The 27,929-nt window shown below is 34.1% G+C and overlaps 1 protein-coding gene across 1 annotated transcript; it reads left to right on the top strand.

Moving 5' to 3' along the window:
- The first annotated feature begins 19,640 nt into the window (after positions 1-19,640).
- LOC145102968 (ABC transporter G family member 35-like) lies at positions 19,641-26,311 on the top strand. Its single transcript, XM_079040498.1, has 19 exons — positions 19,641-20,063; positions 20,206-20,415; positions 20,705-20,789; positions 20,892-21,051; positions 21,127-21,257; positions 21,387-21,477; positions 21,575-21,876; positions 21,956-22,554; positions 22,844-23,114; positions 23,182-23,335; positions 23,417-23,569; positions 23,663-23,805; positions 23,896-24,228; positions 24,337-24,711; positions 24,815-24,948; positions 25,018-25,245; positions 25,334-25,505; positions 25,580-25,834; positions 25,913-26,311. Exons 1-19 carry the CDS (start codon positions 19,678-19,680, stop codon positions 26,183-26,185), a joined length of 4,455 nt encoding a protein of 1,484 aa, XP_078896624.1. The 5' UTR covers positions 19,641-19,677; the 3' UTR covers positions 26,186-26,311.
- The last annotated feature ends 1,618 nt before the right edge of the window (positions 26,312-27,929 follow it).

Genomic DNA, 27,929 nt, shown 5'->3' with positions numbered 1-27,929 from the left:
TATACTTACAAGTTTAAGTATAATTCTGAAACATTGGAAAATATTCGATGTATGGCAGAACGAATGAGAAATATCAAATTAGGCAGAAAGATAAAAGTTTCTCAAATCTGAAAAGATGGGAGAGTACATTTAGTAACATGTTTTATGATCATCTTAATGATTAAGATACCATATTACAAATGATCCGCTAAGGACATCTTAGTGTTTTCTTATGGCTAAGAAGAGGAGTCATGAATTGTTGGAATGGTTAAATCAAGAAGATGAGTCATACTTCGTTCCAAAAGAAAAGTCTTAGAGTCATACTTTAAGATTGTAACTTGAGTGACACATCTTAAAAAAAGGTTTATTAAGACTAGTCAAATGTAAGAGTAAAATATTTTCTACTCTTGTACATTTGAAATTGGTAAGTTGTGATGTTTTGGATAAAACAGAGACCAACTTAGGCCAATTGCGTGAAGTGTTAGTCTTGATAAGAATCCACACTATCCTTTGAATATTTGTTTTGTCAAGGAATGGTTCTTGACAAGAGAGTCTTATATGTCAAGAGGACAATGGGAGTCTTAAAGGTCTTGAAAGTTTCAAGAACTAATCAAGGATAAAACCTATAGTTCTTCACTAGCACACGACTTGAGGTTTATAACCTATCGTGTTGACATTTCTATGTCCATAACTACTTGGAAGCAAAGGCAGGCCCTTGGGCTGCCAGGTGTCAAAAAGTTAAGACTGCACAAGTTCAATCCATATGAATTTTGGAAGTGTCACTAACCTTGTCTTGTGATTATGGTTTTGACAAAATTCATATGGATAGGAACTCATACACCATAAAATCTAAGTGATAAGGTTTCTCTCCGATTCATGAAAATGATGGTGAGGAAACGCTTTCACTAAGTAGATTTTTAGTAGATAGCAATTGTGACATTTGCATTCTCAAAGTCGTTAGTGGAGCGTGTGTGGGTAACCGGCACACTAACATAGACTTATGAGAAATGGCTAAGGTCTAACCAATAGAGACTATGATTATGGTATCCCTTTTCATAGTTCTATAAAATTGTTTCGACACACATGTGAGCTATCTAAGGAAATGTGTATGATTTTGATAAAGTTTTATCGAAGCATCTTGTATCAGAAATCTGAACTTTGGTAAGAAAGTCAATAAAGTATTGATTTCTAGAAGTCTAGTTGTTTTCTTAGTACACATCAAAGCTAGTGGGAGCATAAGTGTTATGCTAATAGTCATCATGTTAGTGGGAGCATCATTGTTATGTTAAGTGTTAATTATAGAAAACAAAAGGGTTTCAATTGGGAAAAGTTGTTTTGCTATAATTAAGGGAGAGGAAATTATACTTCATTTCAATTCTAAAAGCTTAGATTGAGATTTTGATCATCTTTAGTCAGGGATATATATATATATATATATATATATATATATATATATATATATATATATATATATATATATATATATATATATGAATTTTTTTTGGAATGGTTGAACATAAGGAAATTCTATATATATTGCGTTTTCAAAATTTGATTATGATTACGGCATCCCTCTTCATAGTCAAATTTTGAGAACATGGTAGATAAAAAATATTGTAGCAAAATATTGGTCTAGTATCATGTCTTTATGTGAGACATCATGAATCGTGTCCCATACGCTTCGGATATAGGATTGATTGCATGTGCTATAATATTTATCCTTTCTAAATTTTCTGAATGTCTAAGGCATTAAGATCTAGAATTGGATATGACTAAAATGATTAAACAATTGTCGAGGACAATCTAAGGTTTACCAAAGATTGGTTGCTCAGGGATAGTTGGAAGTATAGTGTTAATTTTTGGAAATGACCATAATTGACATATTCTGAAAAGAAGCAACTCTTGTTCAGAAGTGACAGTCAAAATGAGAATATGGAAATATTCCCAAAGGTAGAAGTTGTTCATTCAATCTATGTAAAATTAGGAAACTTAATGCAAGAAGGTTATTCAAAGCAATGTACTTTGAATTTGAGACTTTGGTTCCATGGAATGCTCACCATTGGGATACTCTGTAATGATTGTTGACAAGTCTTTGTGACTTTGTGCATAGTCATTACGAGAGGATCAATGCATATAAGTTTAGAATCTAACAAATTTTGTTAAATGGTAGGGATTTGGAATTCTTACATTTACGATAAAGATTTGGGATTGTAAAATGAGCATCATTGGAATCATGTTCGATTGATCTATTTCACAAAGTAAAGATCATAGATAAACATAGTGTGCATACTTGATGTATGGCATGACTAGTGTTTACAAAACATAGTTTACATGCTTGGAGCATGGGACAACTATTATTTTAATTCAAGTATAAAGCTGATTATTTGAAACATTATACAATGAATAATGAGTAATCAATATGGTGTTTAAATAAAAGGTGTTTTATTTACTCTCAAAGGTGCTTGGGACCATAGAGGATTAGTATTATTCTTGTGTTTCACTTTGCATGTTTTGACTTCCAGAATAACTAGGTTATTCTTTCCGAATGACTAAGTTATTCAAACCATCCACAGTCGATAATACGTTGGAAGTAGGTATTAAGGCAAGACTGTCATGAATCGGGTTTGTAGATGTCCAAGGTAGTGGACACAGTAAGAGTTACTACAACATTCATGAGTACTCCTGGAATAGGGATTTGAGTATTTGATTCAACCCACGCTCATTTAAATCACTTCATGGATTTTATCATGAGTGATCATGAGACGATAACATCTTATATTCTTCAAACCTAGAGATATGAGTTGTTACTATGAGTTGGTTGTACATTGATTGCACAAAAACGCATTCGGTAACTCGATGTTATAAAACGTGCCTTTGTGTATGATTCAACAAGTAGTAGAACAAGCCATATGAGTCGAAGTTTATCCATTCCTTTTACCTTCGGGATAAAAGCGATATTGGTGGGCCCCTCGATGATTTGTTGATGACAAACGTAAGTGCTCGGCCGGGCCTCGACTGATTTGATTTGTTCAATTAGTCAGTTGTCATAAATCCGAAATCAGGAAACAACAAGTGGACAGAGATAATGATTATAATCCATGTATCAGTCCATATGATATCTAGAATGGAGGAATATATGATCCCTTATCTAATGGACATGTCATTTGATTTGTTCAAAGTTTGACAGTGGCTTTAAGAGCTACGATTGCTAGTCGGGATCTTGGAGTCATACTTGAATAATAGTTTTAGACTTATCCAAGTGGAAGACTATTGGATTAGGTGTCTAAGCCCATAACTATTATTGGTATGTATTCGACCCGAGAGTAGCATGGTCCATTTGGGTTGCATATCATCAGGACAATTTGTTAGGATGTACTTTTGAGAGAAGGTTATTTATGGTTTATTAATATATTATAAGTAATAATATATTAATATGAAATCATATGTTTTAATTAGTATTGATCAAGAATTAATTTGGAATTAATTTAGTGTTCAAAAGAGACTAATTAAATCTATGGGGACTAATTATGATAATTAGTTATATTTATATATGTGTTGGGCTTATGATCCATGTTGGACCAAGTTTATGTATGGATACATAAAGAGTTGGGCTACATGAACCATGGATCATAAAACCCATGGATTTGGATTTGGGTTATATCCATGACCCTAGAAATCCCACATATAAATAGATACTTTATTGCCCAAAATCGCCACTTGTATCTTTTTAGAGTTCATGGTGTCTTTTGTGTGCATGGAATTCTCTCTCAAGTTCATCATTTGTCCATGGTGTGTTGTGATTCCATTTGAGGCTTCCACACTATTGGGGCTAAGCTCTTTAACGCCAAATACACCAAGAATTCAAGCTCCACCAAAAGGTATGTCATGCTAACTACTATATTATATTTTTTTTATGTTAAATGCATGCTAGTTGTAAGATTAATACCTTGGAAACCATTTGCATGTATAATTAGCGAAAACATAGATCCAAGGTATTTAGGGTTGTATGTGCCCCATAGGATGTTGTAGTATACCAAAACCCAACACAAACGACAAAGCAGATACAACAGGTTAGACAGAGGTTGCTAACGGCCCAGAGTCGCCAGAAGAGTTACGCGGATAGGCGTCGATCCGAGCTCGAGTTTCAGGTTGGAGATTTTGTACTCCTGAAGGTGTCTCCTTGGAAAGGAGTGATCCGATTCAGGAAAAGGGGCAAGTTGGGGCCCCAGTACATTGGACCGTTTAGGGTGATTGCGAGGGTGGGAGGGGTAGCATATCGATTGGAGCTACCTGCGTAGTTGAGCCAGATTCATGATACCTTCCACGTGTCTCGGCTAAGGAAGTTTATAGCCGACGAGTCGGCAGTGGTGCCGTTGGAGGATATCCAGGTGGACAAAGGTTTGAATTATGTTGAGAAACCGATCGCGATCTTGGACCGGAAGGTCAAGGTTCTGAGAAACAAGGAGGTGCCACTAGTTCAGGTCCAGTGGCAACATCGGAAGGAGTTCGAGCTGACTTGGGAGACGGAGTCAGAGATGCGGGAACAACATCCGAAGTTGTTTTCGGCATGAGACTTCGAGGGCGAAGTCTGGTTCTAGTGGGGGAGAATTGTAACATCCCAAAATTCAGGTAAGGCTATTTAGCCCTTCTTTTTTCAAGTGGTCAAGATTAGTCCTTGTGTGAGTTCTTGTAGCATATGAGTACGCTGGGCGTACCGGGGTGTACGTTGCGTGTACTCATGCGCTTAAAATGGACGTGGACTCGCCTGGGTACGCTGGGTGTACCCAGGGTTACGCTGGGCGTAAAGGGTCCAGATGCAAACCCTCAATTTTTGGCTTGTGCACTATTTAAAGGATACTAAGGCTCATTTCTCAGCCTCCATATCCAAGAGTGTAACCCTAAGAGAGCCTTCCATCATCCTTAGCTTGAGTGTGTGTGTGTATTGGAGCTAAAAGTGCCTTGGTGTGTTAGTAAAGAAGGAGAGGAGCTTGTGGAGGCTAGCGCTTGAAGTGCAAGTTTGGATCTAAGATCTACAGAGGAAGGAGCTTCATTTAGAGGTATAAAGTTCAAAACTTTCCTCTTTATTTTGGTTGATGTTGCATGGACCATTTCTAGGGTTAAAAGTCCCAAAGGTGGAGACTTTATGAGTGTAATAGACTCCATGGACCTAGATCTGTCCCATTTTAGTGATATTTGTGTTATAGATCCATAAAAATCCCATCTTGGTCGTTGTTATGGGGTCAAGCTTGAGTTATGAGCTTTCTGGGGTTGGAAATGGAATGATATGGGTGTTGGTGACTTGTTCAACCATGCAAAGGCTTAAAGTCACCAACTTTATGGATTAAGAGGCTTAGAAATGGTCATATCAAGAAGTTAGACGTGGGTCTTAACTGTTTAAGACCTCAAGTGCTTAGAGTTTGAAACCGGGCGTTACGTTGAGCGTAATCCCAGTACGCGCGACGTAAGGGGTCGCGTACCCTGTTTTTGTGAGGAGACCAGGTACGCCCAGCGTACATGTTTGGTACGCATAGCATAGCCCGGGGAGTTAACTTTTGTTGTCTTTTAGGGTTTGGTCAACTTTAGGGTCTTTGAGCCATGGGAGGGGTAAAATGGTCTTTTACCCTTCTGAGAGTACTAAGAGAGATAATAGTCTAGCCTTGAGAGATGTATTGATTAAGAGTATTTATTTCATATGATTAGGCGGAGGCTAGACCAGATTATTTCAGAGTTCGAGATTACCAAGTTACTCGAGGTGAGTCTTCTCACTATACTTTACCTAGAGTGGTAATTAGAGTTATGTGATAGAGTATTTGTATGTTTTTGCATGATGAGATTTCTATGTGATTATGCTATATATGTTACAGAGTTTACAGAGTTAGGACCGAAAGGTCCACAGAGTTAGGGCCAGAGGGCTCACAGGGTTATGGTACTGGAGGGTGCCACTGAGACACATTGACCAGAGGGTCAAACAGAGTTATAGCCTCGAGTGGCTAATATGTGTTGTGTGTGGTATTTTGGGGAACTCACTAAGCATTTATGCTTACAGTGTTGTGTTATGTGTTTCAGGTACCAGTGAGGATCGCGGGAAGACACCGGCTTGATCAGTACACACACGAGGAGTTATTATATATTTTGATCTTGGGATGTGATGTTATGGATTATTATGTGATAGAATGATATTTTTATAACAATTATGAATGGAAGTGTGTTTTTAAAATGTGAAAAGTTATTTAAAAATTTTTGGTGTTACAAAATCGGTTATTTAATTTGACTTATTATATTAATTTACAAAAATACAATTAATATAAAACCAAAAATAACAAAGTATTTCTATAAAAACTAAAAGAAATATCCAATGCATCAAAAGATACATATTTCAAAATCAAAAGTCGCTACAAATTAAACATAAACATTATTCGATAAATAATATTCTATCATTGATTAATAAAAGTTTTGACATGTTCACTGAATGTGTTAATGACATTCATTACTTGTGTAAGTTGTTGTTCAAACTTTTCTTGAACATCCACATTTTTCTGCTGAAACTCCACATTCATTTTTTAAGCATCCTTATATTTTTGCTGAACATCCTCATATTTTTGTTGAATATCCTCATATTGTTCATGTTGCGTCTCAACTAACTTCTTCAAACTCTTAATCTCGACTTTTGTCTCGACATTATTATCCTCCTATTGTTCGTGATGTGTTTCAAAAGATCCTTTACTAGAACGAATGTGCTTCCCATATGAGCCAAATCCATATAATTTTTTTTTTCCGATCATGTCCCCCAACAACATCATAAAATAGTATATCCTCATCAATTTCCTCTCCTATCGCCTCCAACTGATCACATCGTTCCATAAAATCATCCTAGAAATTTATAATTGTGCTGAGATAAAACTTATATAACAAAAATCAAAATAAAACTTACATGAAATTATTCAAAATAAAACTTACATGATTTTTTTAGCTTTCTCAACTAAAAAAGTCACTCCATTGTGATTCTTAGAGTGTGTATACAAGAATAGTTCATGGTGTGCCAAATCATGTCCCCAATGCTTCTTCTACACATGTACAAAAAAAATCAATATTAAAGTAGGTTGTTATTGTTACATTTAGGCTTAGATATTTAAAAATGAAAAAAATAGCAACTAACTTTTAGGCTAAACCCTTTTAAAAATCAAAATGGAACTAGATTGTTATGATACAAAAGTAAATGAAAGTAGATTGCTATTTTTTGCATTTAGGCTTCACTCTTTAAAAATGAAAAATAATATAGCATACTTTTTAGGCTTAGTCCTCTTAAAAACCAAAATGGAACTTTTTTTTTGAATTCTTGGTGCAAATATAAAGTAACATACTTAAAGTATTTGCATTATACTTTCGTACCTCTTACTTCTTTAAATCTTGGGTGCTGCTCAAACAACATTTGCCGCATCATGGATGATATTTGATGAGGCAGTACCTCTGGCATCCTGGCTTTTGCACCACCACCCATGTATGGTATTTGTGATAACTGCATCAAAACAAAACAAACATATTCATTAATTCATTCATTTATATATAACATAAATAAATAAATAAATCTATGAAACATATGCTTATAGGAGGACTACCATATGCACCACCATAACCTTCATTTACACCAATTGTAGCTTGATTACCATCATGTTTCCCATTGTGTTTCTTCCCTCCTCTTGCATGACAAAAAGGTAAAAATAAATATGTTGAGATTATATATGGAATTGACAGATGTAAAAATCATGTTTTTACCTTCTTCTTCATACCTCTTTCGTGTTTCGCGAGGTACAAAAGTCCCATCTGATTTTGCAATCACATCTGATTTTGTTTTAGCATATTGTATTCTCTGTGTGATCATTTAGACAATTAAAAAAAATAAAATTTGGTTTTCATATTATGATTACGATCATCCTTTCTCTCATGTCCATGTTTGCAAATACTAGTATACAAGATTAATGTCTCCCTTAAGTTTTAAATATCATGGTTGTTGTTTGAGTTTCACCTAGTGTTCAAGAATGAAAATTGCCTTTTATGTGATTAAGTGATTGGACAAACACTACAATATGTTTTGTCTATAGCAAATGATATGCTAGAAGGTTGTGGCTTTATATATCTGCTCCTAATACATTGAGCCAACTTTATCCCTCATTTGATGTTCAAACAAGTAATGTGGCTCCTTTGCTGCAAATATGATGCTTTGATACCAAACAGACTTAATCCTAGAGAGACATTAGTGGACAATTTGCAGTTGAGGTTATCCATGAATGCCCCTTTTTTAGTGACAGAAAACTAATAGTAAATTTTGTGTATAACTTATGAAAAACTATTGGTTTATCTTTTTTCAGGCACATCCATATAACGGACACGGAAAGTAAGAACTAGAAGTGCATAATTGTCAATCGTCTATAAGTATATTGTCTCTAAGAAGGTAAGCAAAATAAACTTCTAGAATTTATTAGAGTTTACATAGCATTTGTTGTAGTCTATCATCTCAACTTATTGCTCCTAAATACATTCAGTTGTAGCTAAAGTTTACAATGAATATGCTGGAAAGTTTGAAGATACAACGAGAAAAGGAAGTGTGTTCTCAATTTAGAAATTTAGCTTGGTTTCTAGATATGGGTTAAGCATGAGGCACTGTGTTGTAATAAATAATGAAGAAGAAGTAAAAGCAATTGAATTCAATACACCATAGGTTTGTCGTAGAATGGTCTGCTTGAGAGCACTGGTGGCAGATGAAAGATCCTCAAAAACAACCCACGCTTGACCCTTTTGTTTTAGGGTTTTAAACGCAAGTATCTCCAGGATTTTTCCAAATTGTGAGAACATCGCTTGCTGCGATTTCTTTAACTCTGGAAAAACAATTAAACATGATCCAAAATGGAACTTTTCTTTGCTTATTTATTTTAGCATCCTACTTTTTACTTTAAATATACAAAAACTAAAAGTTTAATGCAAATACTTTATTGAAAGTCAATTTCTATTTTTTGCATTTAAAATTGAAAAAAAATAACAACTTGCAATGTCATCGTAGGTATAAAAGATAAAGCACAAAGCTTAAACATGAGTGGATTGAAATGGATTGGATTGGACTGAGTGAAGTGGATTAGAACCTGGAACAAAGAAAAAGTTGAAACAGTTCATGCCTTTAATTAATATTGCATATATAGTCTCTTTAAAAAAAAGATATTGCATACATGATATTGCATACATAAAGAATATTTGAGTATGATAAATGACCGTTTTACCCTTTCCCCATTTAGCACATTATAACATACTTCAAGGGAATGGTAGGAAGAGAAAAAGGGTATCTAGATAGTATAAAGGGTACTTTACTCACTTAACCCATTAAGACATTCCATTGATCAAGTAAATGTTGTTGTATACAAAAAGGCTTTTTGAATATGATAAATGACCATTTTGCCCGTTGCTGACTTTACCTATCAAAATTCAACCAATCAATCAAAACCTAATAAAACATTAACCCTCTTTATAATTCTAATCTTTCTCTCCCAAATTTTGGGAAAATAGATGTTAATAAACAAAGGATAAACAAAATAAAATCTAAAATGATGAATAAAGTTAAAAATCTTGACATCAAAACTCCATGGATTTACTCATATTGATATAGCTTCTTCTTTTTTTTCTTCTTCATACTAATACAATAACATCTTAATAAAATCCGAATTATTAAGATGTGTAATTTTTTTTCTAGGTAAACATTGGTGTGAGAATTAGATCTAAGTATACTTGGGGTTGTCTACTTTATTAGCTAGGAATACACAACAATCTACAGATATGAAAGTAACACGATAGGTAGATCCTGGAGAGAGAATTAGAGAGGGCAACAAAGATAGGGAGAGAAATAGAGATAGAGGGAGAGATTTGAAAGAGATTGAGAGAGATAGAATGAAAAAGAAGGAACCTGAAGTGGAAAGGCTTAACAAAAGTAACAAGGATGTAGAACGAGAAAGAGAAAGAGAAAGAGAAAGGGACAGGGATAATATTAGAATATTGCAAATTGCATAAGTTGAGATTGTGACCATGAGTTGTAGAGTTCATAATTCAGAAGAATTACTATCAAAAGTTGCGAAATAAACATAAAATTTTCATAGCCATTAATGGACTAAGGTCATCCACAATGGGCATTCCATGTGAGTTTAATGGGAGAAAAGGGTGACGTGGCAATTAAATAGATGCAACATGCATTGTGCAGTAGGTTGAATGAATGGGGGTTTAATCCCCATTCAACGGTGGTATAACATTTGTTTTATTTTTTTTCTTTCTCAATTTAGTATAAAAGTTTTTATTTTTTTTTGGTTTTTCTTTCTCCATTTATTATAAAAACTTGTTTTTCTTTCCTTTTTTTTGTTTTTCTTTCACAATTTATATTGAAAGTCATATAATACTTTTTTTGCAATAAACAAACTATATATTATTTTTTTCATTTATACTTTGTTTTATTTTATGTTCAATAATTTAATTTATTAAGTTACTCAATATTTGTTTTATTCTAAACAATAAAAAAATATAAATCTTAAGAACATTTTAAAAAGATAACATCATATTTATTATAATACAACATAATGAAATTACATATTATTAAAACGTTCCTAAATATGCTCCATTAAATCATGTCGAAGAGCATTATGTACTGCATTAACACGTAATTCAGAGTTTCTTTGAATTTGATATTGAACTTCTTCGACAGGTCCTCGATTCACACGTATAGGAGGATCAACATCATCTGACCAATTACTAATTGCATTTTCTTCATTTTCTACGATCATATTATGTAATATAATGCATGTATACATTATATCCTTTATGTTTTTAAGTTACCAAGATCTTACTAGACCTCGTACAATTGCCCAACGAGACTAAAGAACACCAAATGCTCTCTTTACATCCTTTCTTGCAGCCTCTTGCATTTCTTTAAACTTAATCCTTTTTGGGTCAACCGGATATGGAAAAATTTTAACCATTGTAGCCCATTCAGGATATATACCATCTACAAAATAATATCCTTTTGTGTATGTTCTTCCATTAATAGTAGAATTGCATTCAGGAGCATAACCTTGTAATACATCATTGAATAATGGTGACTGGTTAAGTACATTAATGTCATTGTTAGACCCAACAACCCGGAAATATGCATGCCATATCCAAAGGTCGTGTGATGCAACTGCATCCAACATAATTATTAGACAACCTTGACTACCTCGAGTATATTGACGTTGCCATGCAACAGGGCAAATTTTCCAAGGCCAATGCATGCAATTAATACTTCCAAGCATACCAGGAAACCCGTGCTTTTCTGAATGTTTTTGTACTAAATTTTGGATGTCATTAGCATTAGGTTTTCTCAAATAATGGCTTGAATAAACCTCAATCACACATCGATAAAAGTTTTGTAGACATTCGATTGAAGTTAATTCACCAATTCGTATGTATTCATCAAAGAGGTCACCAGGTGTGCCATAGACCAACTGGCGTACGGAAACAATGCATTTTTTGTAAAGGGGAAAGACCATTGTTTCCTAAAGCATATTTTCTTTGTTGAAAATAATTAGAATGGTTAGAGATACCGTTAACTATTTGAACAAATAGTCCTCGCCTCATCCGAAATCTTCGTCTAAACGTTTGAGGTGGGAAAATAGGATGCTCATCGAAATAGTCTTTCCAAAGACGTTTATGACCTTCTTCACGATTTATATCTCTATATCTTCGACTTTGTCCAAGACGTCTTGAACTTTCAGCATCTGACTGTTCTACTTCCAAGCATTTTAGCTCCTTATATAGTTGAAATGTAGAATTACTTCCAAGAATTTTAGCTCCTTATATAGTTGAAATGTAGAATTACTTGTGAGATGGTAGAATATGAATTCAGAAGCAGAATCATCTGAGGATGATGATGACATCGTATGAGAAAGAAATTAAGAAATAGTTTGAATTGGTAGATATGATATAATAAAAAGGTTGTATTCTTTTATAGCAAAATATAGAGTCAAATAAAATTCAAATGAAATCCAAATTAAAGTAAAATGAAATCCAAATTATATTAAAATGAAATTGAAATTAAAGTAAAATGAAATAGAAATTAAAGTGAAATGAAATCCAAAGTAAAGTCAAATGAAATTCCAGTTAAAGTAAAATAAAATTAAAATTATATTCGAATGAAATTGAAATTAAAGTAAAATGAAATTGAAATGAAATCCAAATTAAAGTTATATGAAATTGAGATTAGTCAAATGGAATTCAAATTAAAGTAAAATGAAATTCAAGTTAAAGTCAAATGAAATTCAAATTAAAGGCAAATGCATAGAAGATGTTCAACTCTACAAATAGAGATGACCATATTATATTCTCATTCACACATACCAACCATCTGATACACCAATCATGAATCCAAATTACTATACACACTTGTTATCTTCGTATGATCCCGAAAATCCAAACAATCATCCGCAACATCCATACCCAAATCCAAACAATCATCTACAATATCCATACCCAAGTCCAAACCAGTGTCCACAATATCCATACCCAAATCCAAATAATCATTCACAACATTCATACCAAAATGCATACCCAGATTTTATCAGCCCAGATCCTCCCCATATTCCAGAAAATGAGCCAACACCAACATAAACTCCTACCAACAAACAGCAAAAAAATACAAAAACCTACTGGAGCAAAGAAGAAGAAATGTTGTTGGAAAAAGCATGGCTACAAATTTTAGAAGACAACATTACTGGAAGTCAACAACGTGATAAAGAGTTATGGTGACGAATTACTGTGTACTACAAAAAAATCAACATGTCGAATGTTGCAAGAACTCAAGTCAACCTTAAAACGCATTTCCATTACATGAACCCATTTGCAGTTGCATTTAATCAAATGTACATAGTGTTGAAAAGTCAACACCTCAGTGGATGGTCTAGGATGATCTCAACAGTGGAGCTTTTGAGCATTATCATGCTAGATATGGTGCCGATTTTAGGCACAAACATATTTGGAATATCCTTAAAAATGAACCGAAATGGAAAGGTTCAAGCATTACATCTGGGGCATCTATGTCTTCATCAAATACATAATCATTCATTAACCTGGATAATGATGAAGTTACAACTCGTCCAATTGGTAGGAATGCAGTAAAAGGGAAAGCTACCAATTCCACTTCATCATTTGGTAATAGGCTTGATGAAATACTTGAAAAACATATAGAAGAAAATAAAAATACTTTCGAACGCTACCAAAAGTCTTTGGATATGAAGAATGCATTGAAAGAAAGAAATATGAAATGTAAAGAAGAAAAGGTAAAGAATGAAGAAATTTCAATCATTTTCATGGATCCTAGTACCATGTCGGAAGATGGACGTGAAATTTGGAGAAACCGTTGTGACGAGATTAAAATAAAATACACTATGAAGTAAATTTTATATTTTAGATATTGTACTTTTTATTTAGTGTATTATTTGTAACTTTTAATTTCTAAATTGTAATGTTTAATTAATATTTAGTAATTGCAACTTTGAACTTTTCATTAATGTAATATTCTAGTTTTATTTATTAATATTATTTATAAAAAATTAAAATGGTGATGTGGAAATCCATTGAACTCTTAAGAGTTTAATGGAGTGTAGAGTTTAATAGGTTGAATGGTATAGTTAGTGGAATGATAATGTGACAATCTATTGAATTCTTAAGAGTTCAATGCATTGGGAATGGTCTAAGCAAGGTTGAGGTTCATTAATGCACAAGCCTCTTGTGAGCTGCCATATGCCTAATCTTCAACAGGTTGGTAATCAGGATCTATTTATTACATTATCATTCATTTGAAAAATACAATGTATAACATTATAACTGCTATATATCATCTTATTTTGATAGAGACTCTAAATATGCTCCGAAAATCCTTGTAGAGAACATATAGATACATATTAGAGATTAATTAGCACAGACATCATAAGAGATTAATTAGCTATAATAACAAGAAAATTTAGTTCAACTGAAAGTGTAATGTGAAATTGAAAAAAATAAGATGTTTCATCAAATAGTTAATATGCATTAGATATAAGGAGCGTTGAAATTAGTATGCAGAAAGAAAACAACGAAAGAAACCAATACATACCTTTTAATTTGATATCCACTTCAACGATGAACACTTCAAACGCTCGAATTCTACTATAGAACTGATTCACACCGATGAAAATTCACCAATGTTTTTAAATGCAATAAACTCGATCAATCAAATTCGTTAATAAAAAATTGAATCAAACTGCGTGTATAGATTGATAGAGTTAACAGAACATTAACTCGCCTCAGATTCCATGGAGAGATCAATATCCTTCAAGTCATTGGAAGATAGAAAGAGAAAATGGAGAAAAAAGAAGAGTGAAGGATGTTACCTAGTAGGGATGAAGACGATCAAGAAAAATCTATCGGTTGACGAAGCAGGCGGCGAACGACAAACCAAATGAGAGTGAGAGGAGCTCTGATTGATAATGGCGTAACTGATCTGAGGAATGAGGAATGAGATCGGCGACAGGTCATGCGATTGACAAATTTGATCGGGATACCTCTGATTTGGGGAAGAAGACTTATTTGGGTCATGTGATCTCACTCATTTTCCTTTAATAAGACTGATGATCGGGACGTCAAATTTTTTTATATTATATATGAAGTTATCACAACTTTGCCTATATAAACAATTTGAGAAAATCAAAAACAATATTTATACTTAATTATATATAATACTTAGAAAAAAACAATATTTAATTGGAAGACTACAGATATGGTCCATGTGTTTCATACAAAAACTGAATTTGTCCATGCCTTTTAGAGAATTTACAGAAATGACCCATGGGCTTATAAAAGTTAAATAAATGGTCCAAAATGCAATTTGATTTTTGGTTGAAGTTTCAATTCAATTTCATTTTCAATTCCTAGTTAAAGGCCAATTACAGATAATTTTGCAATTCCCAATGTTTGTCTTGCCCAATATCTTCATCCAGAACCTGATTACACCAAAATAAAGTGAAGTTATATATATATATATATATATATATATATATATATATATATATATATACTAGGTGTGAAACCCATGTATTACATGAGTTTATTTAAAAAAAAAATAAATATGAAATTTTAACAATTTACAAAATTTGAATTTATAAGAAAAATGAGAAAAATTTTGAATTATTAAAATTAATGAAACTTTAATGTGTTGAATACATTACATATATAAACCATTTCTAATAAGTACATTCCATATATATTACCTTACATATTAAATGTGAAATTTTAAGCTAATAAAATGAAAAATACAATAAAATGACAAGTGGAAAATAGAAAATTTAGAAATTCTAGAAAATGACATGTGTCCAAATGAAGGAGAAGATGACATGTGACAAAATGTTCTTCTTTATTTATTAGGAAGGACTAGGTGTGAGACCCGTGTATTACACAAGTTTATTAAAAATAAAATTTTAGTATAAATATATAAATATGAAATATTTTATAATGTAATACTTTACATAACAGAATGTAATCTTCTGAAAATTTGCAAAAAAAATAAATCGTTTGAAGTATTTATGAGAATTTATTACCAAATTAATAGGATGATTTTATTTCTTTATTAAATCCATTACAATTTTATGAAATTTTACTTTAAGAAAATGGAAATCTCTAAAAAATGATAAGTGGAAATTTTTTTTCTAAAATTCTCACAAAATGACAAATGTCAAAATGAAGGAGAGATGACATGTGGCAAAAAAACCTTTATTTATTAAAGAGGATGATATATATATATATATATATATATATATATATATATATATATATATATATATGTTCTTTTATCATTTAACTTGAAAGCAATCCAAAATGCAATATGATTTTTGTTGCGAGTTAGCTATAATCTGATGTGTTTTTGTTTGTGTTTCTTCTTTAATCTATTTCTTTCTTTTCCTATTTTAAACTATTTACCTTTTTAAAGATTGTCAAGACTACAAGAAGAGTTTGTTAACTAACAAGTGATGTGGAAATACATCTAATCAGTGGCCGGTGTTGGTTAATGCAGTGAAGTATGTAGTGATGCTGCCTTATGGTGTTATAATTACTGAATCACCAAAAGAGGGTGTTGAGTTTCACTTTAGAAACAAATTCATTAAACGATTCTTTTTTCTTTTTTTTTTTTACTAAAAAACCAAAATAAAACAACATGACAACAATATAGATGGCGGTAATTTGGTCCAAATACATAAAAATTCTCCTAAATTTATAGTAAACAGAAGTACAATGTAATAAATGGTTGGTTATGGAACCGAAACCAGAAAAAAAAATGTACACCATAATTCCAAATGCAGGCAATATTGACCATAAGACTTTAACAGGTAAAACCATAAATATTCCTTCTACACTTCAACCAGATGCTAAATATGTTAACAACCCTCCTATAACAATCATTCAGTAGACCTCAGATCCTAATAATTTTAAACATAGGTACATCAATACTCATCATTACTATAAAATCTAATCATATAGTTTCGTAGCAAAATAACTATGGAATATAGTTTCGTAGCAAAATGTCATAGCTGAATAGCTACGAAATATCATTGTGTAGCAAAGTGTAACTCTCGGTTTCCTGGTATGTGTTTAACTTAATCAATGATGCATCTTAGAAGGGCTACTCGACGAGTCGGGGTCTTGACTCGGCAAGTAGGACAAGCTGGATGAAACCCTAATCTTTAGGGCTTGCACCTCTACCCCAACCTTTATCACCTCCAAACCCTAATCTCGCAACCCTAATCCACCTTGAGTGATCTTGAGCTATTTGTTGCCATTTTGAGTGTTATTTGTTCCTTTTGAAGCTTGTGGAAGGAGAAGAAGATAGAAGGCTCAAGGGGGAAGAAGTAGATCCAGGAACTATACTCCAGTTGCTACATTTTATGGTAATCAAGTCCCTAACTTGATCATTCTTCTCTTAAATCTATTTGTTTCCATTTTATGAAGGTTTTGGTTCAAGAACCTTGGTCCTTGGGATTGGGACGTCCCAAGTGACTTATATCTCAAATCTAGGATCTAGGAAGGGTTCCATGGTATAAAGGTGCAAACTTTATGACCATGGAAGCCCCATGCAAGCTTATAAGCAAGTTCATGGCCTTTTTAGCCTTAAAAGACCATGCATGGAAGGAAAGCTCGGGACTTTATGTGTCCAACGGATGTTAAAAGCCTAGATCTAGTATATTGTGCTTTGGTTTAGATTGTTATGGCTTGTGGACCAAGATTTATGCTTTAGAGAAGTTAGGGTTGGGGTTAAACCCATTAAGAAGGACTAAGGACGGGTAAAGTTGGAAACTTCACCCTTAAGAGTGTATTTCCAATATGTAGATGATGTTTGGAGTGTAGATCTAAAAGGTATGAGCATAATCCATTGGGATGGGTCAATCAGACAGGGGAACTTGGCGAGTCTAGAGAAGGACTCGACGAGTTGAAGCGGGCTCTTCTAATCATTAGAACAGGAATAACTCGACGAGTCTGTGAAGGGATTCGACGAGTTGACTCAGTTGACCACGAGTCTGAGCATTACAGGGACTCTCCGAGTTGGGAGATAACTCAACAAGTTAAGTTGAATGGGAGTTGACCTTGACTTTGATTTTGACCAGGACGTTAACTTTAACAAGGGGTAAAATGGTCATTTTACCCTAAGAAGGATTATCAGATTTTGATTAAGTGTGATTATGGAATTGATAGCTAGAGAGTCGCCGGAGCAGCAGATAGGGATTTCTCACTCGAGTTTTCAGCAGTCAGTCTTGCGAGGTGAGTTCCCTTCGGTAGGAATGGATCTAAGGCACCAAGGTCGGCCCGTAGTATGGTATGTTAGTAGCTGAGTGTGGGCGAGGCCTGTATCTCATAGTAGCCGAGTGTGGGCGGGGCCCGTATCTCATAGTAGCCGACTGTGGGCGGGGTCCGTATCTCATAGCTTAGTTTGATTATGGATATATGCCTGATTGATAGATTTAGTTATACTTGTTGTTTGTGTGATACTTGTATGTTTGTTTAGTTGTTGAGTGTGGGTCGGGCCCGTATCTCATAGCAGCCGAGTGTGGGCGAGGCCCGTATCTCATAGCAGCCGAGTGTAGGTGGGGCCCGTATCTCATAGCAGTCGAGTGTGGGCGGGGCCCGTATCTCATAGCAGCCGAGTGTGGGCGAGGCTCGTATCTCATAGTAGTCGAGTATGGGCGGGGCCCGTATCTCAGAGTCAGCAGAGTGTGGGTGGGGCCCGTATCTCCCAGTTAGCGGAGTGTGGGCGGGGCCCGTATCTCCATGAGTGTGGGCGGGACCCGTATCTCCTAGTTGCATGTTATATGTGTATGGTATATGGTAGTTTGAGGAGACTCACTAAGCTTCATGCTTACAGTTTTCAGTTTTGGTTTCAGGTACTTCCACTAGCAAAGAGAATGGCTCGGGATGATCGCATGACACACACCGCAGTTTCAGCCTGGGATTGTTTTAGACTCTGATATTTTCTCATATGATTTTGATATAGTATTTGACATGATGTTTTGAGATACATGGTTCTTAATTTCTTTATGACGATGGATGATTTTTGGTCATATTAATGATTTAAAAACTAAATTTTTTGGGTTGTATTTTTGCAATGTTACACAAGGTAGCTACGACATTTTGTTCCATAGTAATTTTCGTAACAAAATAGCTACGTATTTTTTTCACTGTAGCAAAATCGTTATGGAATACAGTTCGGTAGCAAAATTTTCTAGCGGAATAGCTATGGAATTTAATTTCATAGCAAAATAGCTACGGAATTAATTTCCGTAATCAAATTTCGTAGCATAATAGCTCCTGAATATTATTTTGTAACATAATAGCTACGAAATTTAGTTTTGTAGTAATTTTCGTAGTAGAATAAGTATGTAATTTTATTCCGTAGCCAATTCAGTAGCAGACTAATTACGGATTACGATTCCGTAACAATTTCCTGTAACTAGATGGGGGTTTGCTACATAAATTTATTTCGTAGTGAATTTTATAACAAAAAAGCTACGGAGAGTCATTTCGTAGCATATTCCATAGCAAAATAGCTACCAAGTTTTATTCCAAAGCACCTTTCCATAGTTATTCAAGAATTTTCTTTTAGTGTTTTATTGAGGATACATTCGAAGAAATACTACTAGGTATGAAAATATTTAAATAATAAGTATGATATAGAAGATCCATGAATTACATTAATAGATTAACATGATTTAAAAAAAAAAATTAATGTAGGATTAAACAAACTATGAATACAAGGTATACCATGTAGAGAAAAAGTCAAGGAAAAATGATAAACTAAATTAAAAAATAAAAGAAAAATAAAAGAATAAGAGAAAAAATGAAACTCCAGATTGGTAGTGTCCATGCATTTCAAATAAGGCAACTTAATTTTGCAATTAATTGATACGACTTGCATGCATAAACCATTAATACAAAATTAATTCTTCAGAACGAACGACGTCCAATCATCCACGTATTCCTGAATCCTCCGTCCAATCAATCATCTCCGTATTCCAGAATTCAGTGTCTATAAAACTGGATTAATGGAAAACAAGACGACCGAACAGACATAACTTCAATCTTTGAAGAACTTGGGAATTTCGAAAGTTAAGGGTGATGGAGGAAGAGAATGGAGATAGCATAATCAGGAGTTTAGGTAGAAGTTTGAGTAGGGCAGCTGGCAGTTTGAGAATGGAAGACGTGTTCTCCATTGGTTATGGCGGCACCCACCATGGAAGGAGCAGCCACCACTCCGTGGAAGACGAAGAGGCCTTGCGCTGGGCGGCTTTGGAGAAACTCCCAACCTACAAACGGATACGAACAACCATCTTCAAGTCTTATGTTCCAGCTGATCTTAAAAACCAAACAACAGCTGATAAGTTGCTGTTAGATGTCCGAGAGCTCGACCAACATTCTCAACAAGACTTCATTGACAAGACGTTTAAGGTTGTTGAAGAAGATAACGAAATGTTCTTGAAAAAGTTCAGAGATCGTGTTGATAAGTAAGCCTTGTACTTCATAATCTATTTCATTTCTTGTTATTCTATTTACGTTTTACTGACATGTTGGTTAATTAATTCCCGCCAGATATTGATACTATCTATCAACATGATTACGAAATAATTAATCCCGTTAATATTTCAGGGTTGGCATCGTTCTTCCAACAGTAGAAGTTCGATTTCAAAATTTGACCATAGAAGCAGATTGCTATATCGGTGATAGAGCACTTCCCTCACTACCAAACGCCACCAGAAACACTTTCGAAGCAATTTTGGGTAATATTGGAATCAGTTTATCTAAAAAAACTAAACTCAGTATTCTTAAAGATGCATCCGGAATTATCAAACCTTCAAGGTACGTATATCATAGTGATTTCAATTTATAAGGATCCCACTGATCATACTAGGAGGGATCATAAGAATATTCACAATCCATGGTTTAGTGGAAATGGCCGAATGAGGTTGAATACTATTATTTAATGGATTAAACCAAACATAGTGAAATACCAAGTTGGCATTTATTAACGCATTTGGAGTTCGCAATGCTTTTAGAAATTAAATGATAAAATTATACACAATCCATTAAATTTTGTATAGTATAACAATTTATATTAATGGGTAACAATGGATTTGTAACGTTACAGAATGACACTTTTATTGGGCCCCCCTTCTTCTGGAAAGACCACACTACTGTTGGCTATGGCCGGAAAGCTTGACCGCAGCTTAAAGGTCATTACTATGAAGTTTAAATTTTCAATACAAACATTAAACATATGATTAAAGCTTAAGTGTAGAATTTACATTTACTATGAGCTCAATGAATTTGAACAGGTTGAAGGAGACATTACATACAATGGTTATAAGCTCAATGAATTTGAACCTCGAAGGACATCAGCCTACATAAGCCAGAACGATGTTCATGTTGGAGAAATGACTGTGAAGGAAACCTTAGATTTCTCAGCAAGGTGCCAAGGAGTGGGATCGAAGTTAGGTAATGCTTTTTTAAATCTTGAAACAAAATATCATATGATTAATTATTAATTAATAACCAGAATATGAAATATAGAAATGCTAGTGGAACTTGCAAGAAGAGAGAAGCAAGCAGGGATTCACCCAGAAGCTGAAGTCGACCTTTTTATGAAGGCAACTGCCATTGAAGGGGAAGCAAGCAGTTTGATTACTTACTATACTCTTAGAGTAAGATATATAGATCCTCTCGAACTCTATAACCTTTATGATCTTATTTAATTTACTACAGTTTAAAACTTTATCTAAATAAAAATTTTCTTTTGTCTATTAATTAATGCGTCTATTAATGCGAATTAGATATTAGGCCTGGATGTCTGCCGTGATACGTTTGTAGGTGATGCAATGCTACGAGGAATCTCTGGTGGACAAAAGAAGCGATTAACTACAGGTTAATTTCCTCTCTTTTCGTCTATACAATTTCACTATGTTTAATTATATTGGACGTTGACTTTGGTAAATACTAAATTTGGTTTTGGTCCCTGTAGGAGAGATGCTTGTGGGACCCGCAAAAACTCTGTTTATGGACGAGATATCAACGGGTCTAGACAGTTCCACTACATTTCAGATAGTCAAGTGCTTACAACAAATTGTACACCTCACCGAATCAACAATCTTAATGTCTCTACTACAACCTGCTCCAGAAACTTTTGATCTATTTGATGACATCATTCTAATATCCGAGGGACAAATTGTGTATCAAGGACCACGAGAACATGTTCTTGATTTTTTCACGAGTTGTGGATTCATGTGTCCGGAAAGAAAGGGTACTGCTGATTTCTTGCAAGAGGTATATACAAACTACCATTAAGTTAATAGAACCCCAACTTACAAGATTTTCAACATTGTTTTATCTTAATTAATGATAGGTTACCTCTAGGAAGGATCAAGAGCAATATTGGGTAGATAGAACTAAACCATACAGATATATCCCAGTTAGTGAATTTGCTCAGCACTTCAAGAATTTCCACGTGGGTGAGAAGTTAAATAATGAGCTTTTACTCCCATATGACAAGACTCAAAGCCATAAAGCAGCTTTAGTCTTCAAAAAATACTTGGTGTCAAACAGGGAGATGCTGAAGGCCTCATGGGATAAGGAATGGCTCCTATTGAAGAGAAACAGATTCATTTACATTTTCAAGAGTGTCCAGTTTATCATTGTAGCTTTCGTTGGGATGACTTTGTTTTTTAGGACTACAATGCACACTAGGGATGAACAAGATGGTGCAATCTATATAGGAGCACTTTTGTTAAGCTTACTCATAAACATGTTTAATGGTCTAGCTGAAATTTCCCTCACCATAATAAGGCTTCCTGTAATTTTTAAGCAAAGAGACCTTCTCTTTCACCCATCATGGGCTTACACACTTCCAACCTTTTTGCTTCGATTACCAATATCTTTGTTTGAGAGTGTTGCTTGGATGGTCATCGTGTATTATGGTGTTGGCTTTGCTCCTGAAGTTAGCAGGTATCGAAATTTTATTTGTTGAACACGACTCTTTGTGTGGGAAACAACAAGACTTTTATTAAGACACTTAAGAAGAACTTACACTTTGAGAGACTACTACACACTTTGCTTTCTTTGAGGCGTTTTTTGGATGGTTTGAAGCAAATGAGCTCCACACCTATTTATAAGTCTCTTAGGAAACTTCTACATACTACAACATTATTATTGTGTAATTACTATTTCATTTGTGACATTATAAGTTTTCTAATCAAAAGATGTATATATGTATATATCCTACTATTGTCTACAGGTTTTTCAAGCATTTCCTGGTAGTGTTTATGATACAAAATGTGTCAGGGGGACTTTTTCGGCTTATTGCTGGAGTGTGTAGGACAATGAACATGGCAAATGCGGGTGGAACCCTTGTACTTCTCTTCATATTCTTTTTTGGTGGTTTTCTCATTCCTAAAGCTCAAATTCCTGATATGTGGGAATGGGGTTATTGGCTATCACCACTATCATATGGTTTTAATGCTTTTGCAGTGAATGAGTTCTTTGCACCTAGATGGATGAAGAAAATGGTAAGTAACTAAAAGCATAAAAACTATAATAAAAGGAAGTATATTCATTATACTTTGTTATTCACAGAGTTCGGATAATGTAACTACCTTGGGCATAGCAATACTAGAAAATATGGATATACCAACCCAAAGAAGGTGGTTTTGGATTGGTGTTGTCTCTCTTCTTGGTTTTGCTGTTCTATTCAATATTCTTTTCACTTTTGTGCTTATGTATTTTGATCGTAAGTTTCCACCTAAGACTGTTAACTTCTTCAAGAACTTTTAATCATAACTAACCTTTGATTGTTATATTAATTTATAAGCCCCTGGAAAACCACAACCAATTATCTCCAAAGAAACAGCCTTAGGGATGGAGAATCAACAGCATAGTAACCAACAACCAACACTTGAAAAGATTGCATCAAAGCAAGATGTAACTCCTCAATCGTTATTTGTTGCTAATGGAAGCAATTCGAGTAAGAAAAACAAGTTTCAGAAAACATAGAAGTTCACTCACCTAGTCACACTTTTATCAGTTTTACTAACACAATGTATGTCTTCTGTAAAAGGAATTATTGAAATGCAACTCGGACAAAGTGGATCCAACTCTTATGATTCTAATGGGGGTGTTAGTAGAAAGGGAATGATTTTACCATTTACTCCACTTGCCATGTCATTTGATAGCATCAACTATTTTGTTGATATGCCCCAAGTAATTAAATTCTCATGTTCTTTAATTCAAAACTTAATAAGAATCGTAAAACAAAGTTTATTACAAATCCAATGGTTTTTGTTGAAACAGGAAATGAGAGAAGAAGGGATAACAGAAAATAGGTTGCAGTTACTTAGTGAAGTAACTGGTGCATTTAGGCCTGGAGTTTTAACTGCATTGATGGGAGTAAGTGGAGCTGGAAAAACTACATTGATGGATGTTTTAGCAGGAAGAAAGACAGGTGGTTATATTGAAGGAGATATAAGAATATCAGGATTTCCAAAGAAACAAGAAACTTTTGCTAGAATTTCTGGATATTGTGAGCAAACTGATATCCACTCTCCACAAATAACTGTTCATGAATCCTTGATTTACTCGGCTTTCCTTCGATTGCCAAAAGAAGTAGGCAATGAGGATAAGATGGTGAGGAAATGGGAATGGGAATAATTAAGAATGCAATCAAATTTTGTCAAACAAGATAAGCTAGAAGAAGGCTAGAGATCTAATTTTCTCCTATTTGGTGTCTTTCAGATTTTTGTCCATGAAGTCTTAGAACTAATAGAACTAGGCCACCTCAAGGATGCAATAGTTGGGCTTCCAGGAGTTAGTGGATTATCAACTGAACAAAGAAAGAGGCTAACAATTGGAGTGGAGCTTGTTGCTAATCCTTCAATTATTTTCATGGATGAACCAACTTCTGGACTTGATGCAAGAGCAGCTGCCATTGTTATGAGGGCTGTGAGAAACACGGTGGAAACAGGGAGAACTGTTGTCTGCACCATTCATCAGCCTAGCATCGATATCTTTGAATCCTTTGATGAGTTGTTGCTGATGAAAAGAGGAGGACAAGTGATCTATGCAGGACCACTAGGCAGGAATTCTCAAAACATTGTAGAATATTTTGAGGTATATATGACATGCATATTTTTAAAACCTAGACAATCGATCCTTAATTAATATTGACATATGCGTAAGTGATTAACTAGTCACATATATATAATGCGAACAGGAAATTCCTGGGGTCTCAAAGATTCCAGAAAAATACAATCCTGCAACATGGATGTTGGAAGTCAGTTCTAGTGCTGCAGAGATCCGACTCAATATGGATTTTGCTGAGTACTTCAGATCATCAATCATTCAACAGTAAGGTTTTTTTCTAATGATAATTATAAAGTAACACAAAAATCATGTCTATGCTCTTATGCTCAATAGGAGAAACAAGCATTTAGTGATGCAATTAAGTACACCCCCTCCTGGAGCAGTAGATCTTCATTTTGAAACACAATATTCTCAGTCTACATGGGAACAATTCAAGTCTTGTATATGGAAGATGTGGTGGAGTTACTGGAGAAATCCTGATTATAATCTTGTCCGCAACTTCTTCACATTGGCTTCTGCACTCATTGTTGGAACATTGTATTGGAAGATTGGTGAAATAAGGTCACTCTCAAGTCTCAAACACTTGAACATAACATCACTTATATATGATGATCTTCATCACTCTTAATTTCTCCAACTCTTTCTTCAGGGAGAACACCAACAATTTGAACACCATCATTGGAGCTATGTATGGTGGTGTGTTTCTTGTTGGTATGAACAACTGCCAGACTGTGCAACCAGTAGCAGCCACAGAAAGAACAGTCTTCTATCGAGAAAGAGCAGCTGGAATGTACTCAGTATTACCATATGCCATGGCACAGGTCTAAATTTCAATAAATATTCACAAAATAACAAACCAATGATTTTAAGTTTTAACAAACGGAGATACATTCAGGTGTTTGTAGAGATACCATACGTATTTATTGAAGCCACGTATTACACAACGATAGTGTATGCCATGGTGTCATTTCAATGGACAACATCGAAATTTCTTTGGTCATTTTTCATCAACTTCTTTTCATTCCTCTATTTTACATACTATGGACTCATGACTGTTTCCATCACACCAAACGAGCAAATGGCAGCCATATTGGCAGCTTCATTTTACTCGGTCTTCAATTTCTTTTCGGGGTTTTACATCCCTAGACCTGTAAGTCATTTTCCATGATTATTGATTGTAATAACTTATTCATCTAGAGGCTAAAGTTTACCTATTGGTTAATTTCAGAGAATTCCGAAGTGGTGGGTGTGGTATTATTGGATGTGTCCACTGGCTTGGACTGCTTATGGGTTCATTGTTTCACAGTACCATGATGTTGAGAAAACGATCAAGGTGCCTGGGATGTCATATGAACAGCCCATAAATTTGTATATCCAAGACTATTATGGTTATAGATTAGATTTCATGGGTCCGGTTGCTGCGGTTCTTGTTGGTTTTTGTGTATTGTTTGTTGGCATCTATGTCTTCTGTTTAAGGACATTGAACTTCCAAGTGAGATGAACCTACATCACATATCCTAATACATTTATATGTTTTTCTGAATTCAACTAGGAACTTATTAATTGGGTTACATTATCATAAATCATGTCCCATGGTTTTATAAATGGAATATTGTAATTTCATGTATTTGAATATTTACTCAACATCAAATATGTTTCTTGGTTACACTTGCAAAGATTGGCAATTTATGCAACGGGCTATGTATCATAAATTTGATTATGATATTTTATTAAATGCTATCATTGACGGATTAACGCGGAATCATCATTCAAAAAACCCTTGTTGCTATTATCAGCAACGGATTAGCGATGACGGAAATTACTCATGGAACCTCAAGATCATCGTTGTTTATTAGTAAATGTACAATTTTCTGTTTTAACAATGGTTTAGTAGATGTGAATCTGTTCCATAACAAGAATTCACAAATGTAGATTCAAATTTTATACCCGAAAATCAAAACATGAGCATTCGAGTACCAAAATAAATATTAATATTTTATTAGCAAAATAAAAATTCATGTTCAATTGCAAATTATCGAAACCAAATTACAAAAATAAAAGAGTAAAAGTATAGTTAAGGGGGTAATTGTGGCAATTTCAAATTATAATTTTATATATTTAACTAGATTAGAAATCCCGCTTTGCGGAGGTTGGATTTGCTAATACTAAAGAAAACCAATGGAAGACATTGGGTTCAAGTGAGTGTTATTGTTTGACCGGCATTCTTGAAGGACATTGCGGGGCTTGGAGGGTACTTCATAGCTTCTTATTACTGTTACTATCTACTTATTTTCTATCCATAAAAAATTTTTTGATTGTTTTTTTTTGTTATTATATGAGTAGTTGTAAAACTTGTTAGCTAATGTAAATCATTTAATAGCTTTACAGTGTTAAAAATGGAAAACTCACCAAATGGCAATGTAAAAAACAGAAAAAATAGGTACAACTTCAAACTACATTGCTATTTAAATAATGGAAAATCAATGATCTGACCCATTTTGCTTGAAACTCTCAAAACTCTTCTTCTCATTCGATTTGGATTAAAAATCTAAAATTATAATTATTGCCACTGCAAAACAAATCATAAAGCAAACAACAAATCCAAAACTCAAAACAAAGCGTATTTAATATGAACTGCTTTGTTGATTGTTTTGAAAAGTCAAATGTACGTCCATTTGCAAAATATGAAACTAACGTTGTCCGGTGAGGGTTGATGACTATTTCGGAATACATACGTCCCGATCACATTTATATTTCAGTTGAATCTTGATAGAATTTGTGATTGATGGTTTGGACTTATTCATCTATGAGTCTTTCCAAACCCATTGACCAAACATGACAAGAATGGTGCTGACATTGTTCCATTTCTTCAACACAATCCAAATATATTGTATGTTCATATGGTAAAGTTGTAAGATCCTTCAATACATAAAATAAAAACCGCAAATAAAAATGCAAATTAAAACTTTTCACTTTCAAAATCAAGAAAAAGTTTCTAAATTGAAACAATTGGTTGCATAATTTTACCTCGGGGCAAATTGGACAACTATGGTACATTGCCTTAAATCGTTGATGAATATTATGAAAAAACATCGAAATCTTAATCCTTGATGTAGTATGTAACGCCCCGTTCCTAAGAGTACCTAATTGTGAGTCCCCGGGATTTAAGAAAAATGATATTTTGGTCATCTTGTGGGAAAAGTGGAAAATGAGGGGCAAGTATGAAACTTGGGGACTCGCCGAGT

Source organism: Lactuca serriola, chromosome 4 (assembly GCF_051521515.1).
Source record: "Lactuca serriola cultivar US96UC23 chromosome 4, Lser_US96UC23_V15, whole genome shotgun sequence".
NCBI classification, from domain to species: Eukaryota; Viridiplantae; Streptophyta; class Magnoliopsida; order Asterales; family Asteraceae; genus Lactuca; species Lactuca serriola.
Note: the sequence above shows the minus strand (reverse complement) of the source record. Positions and strands in the feature narration are given on the sequence as shown.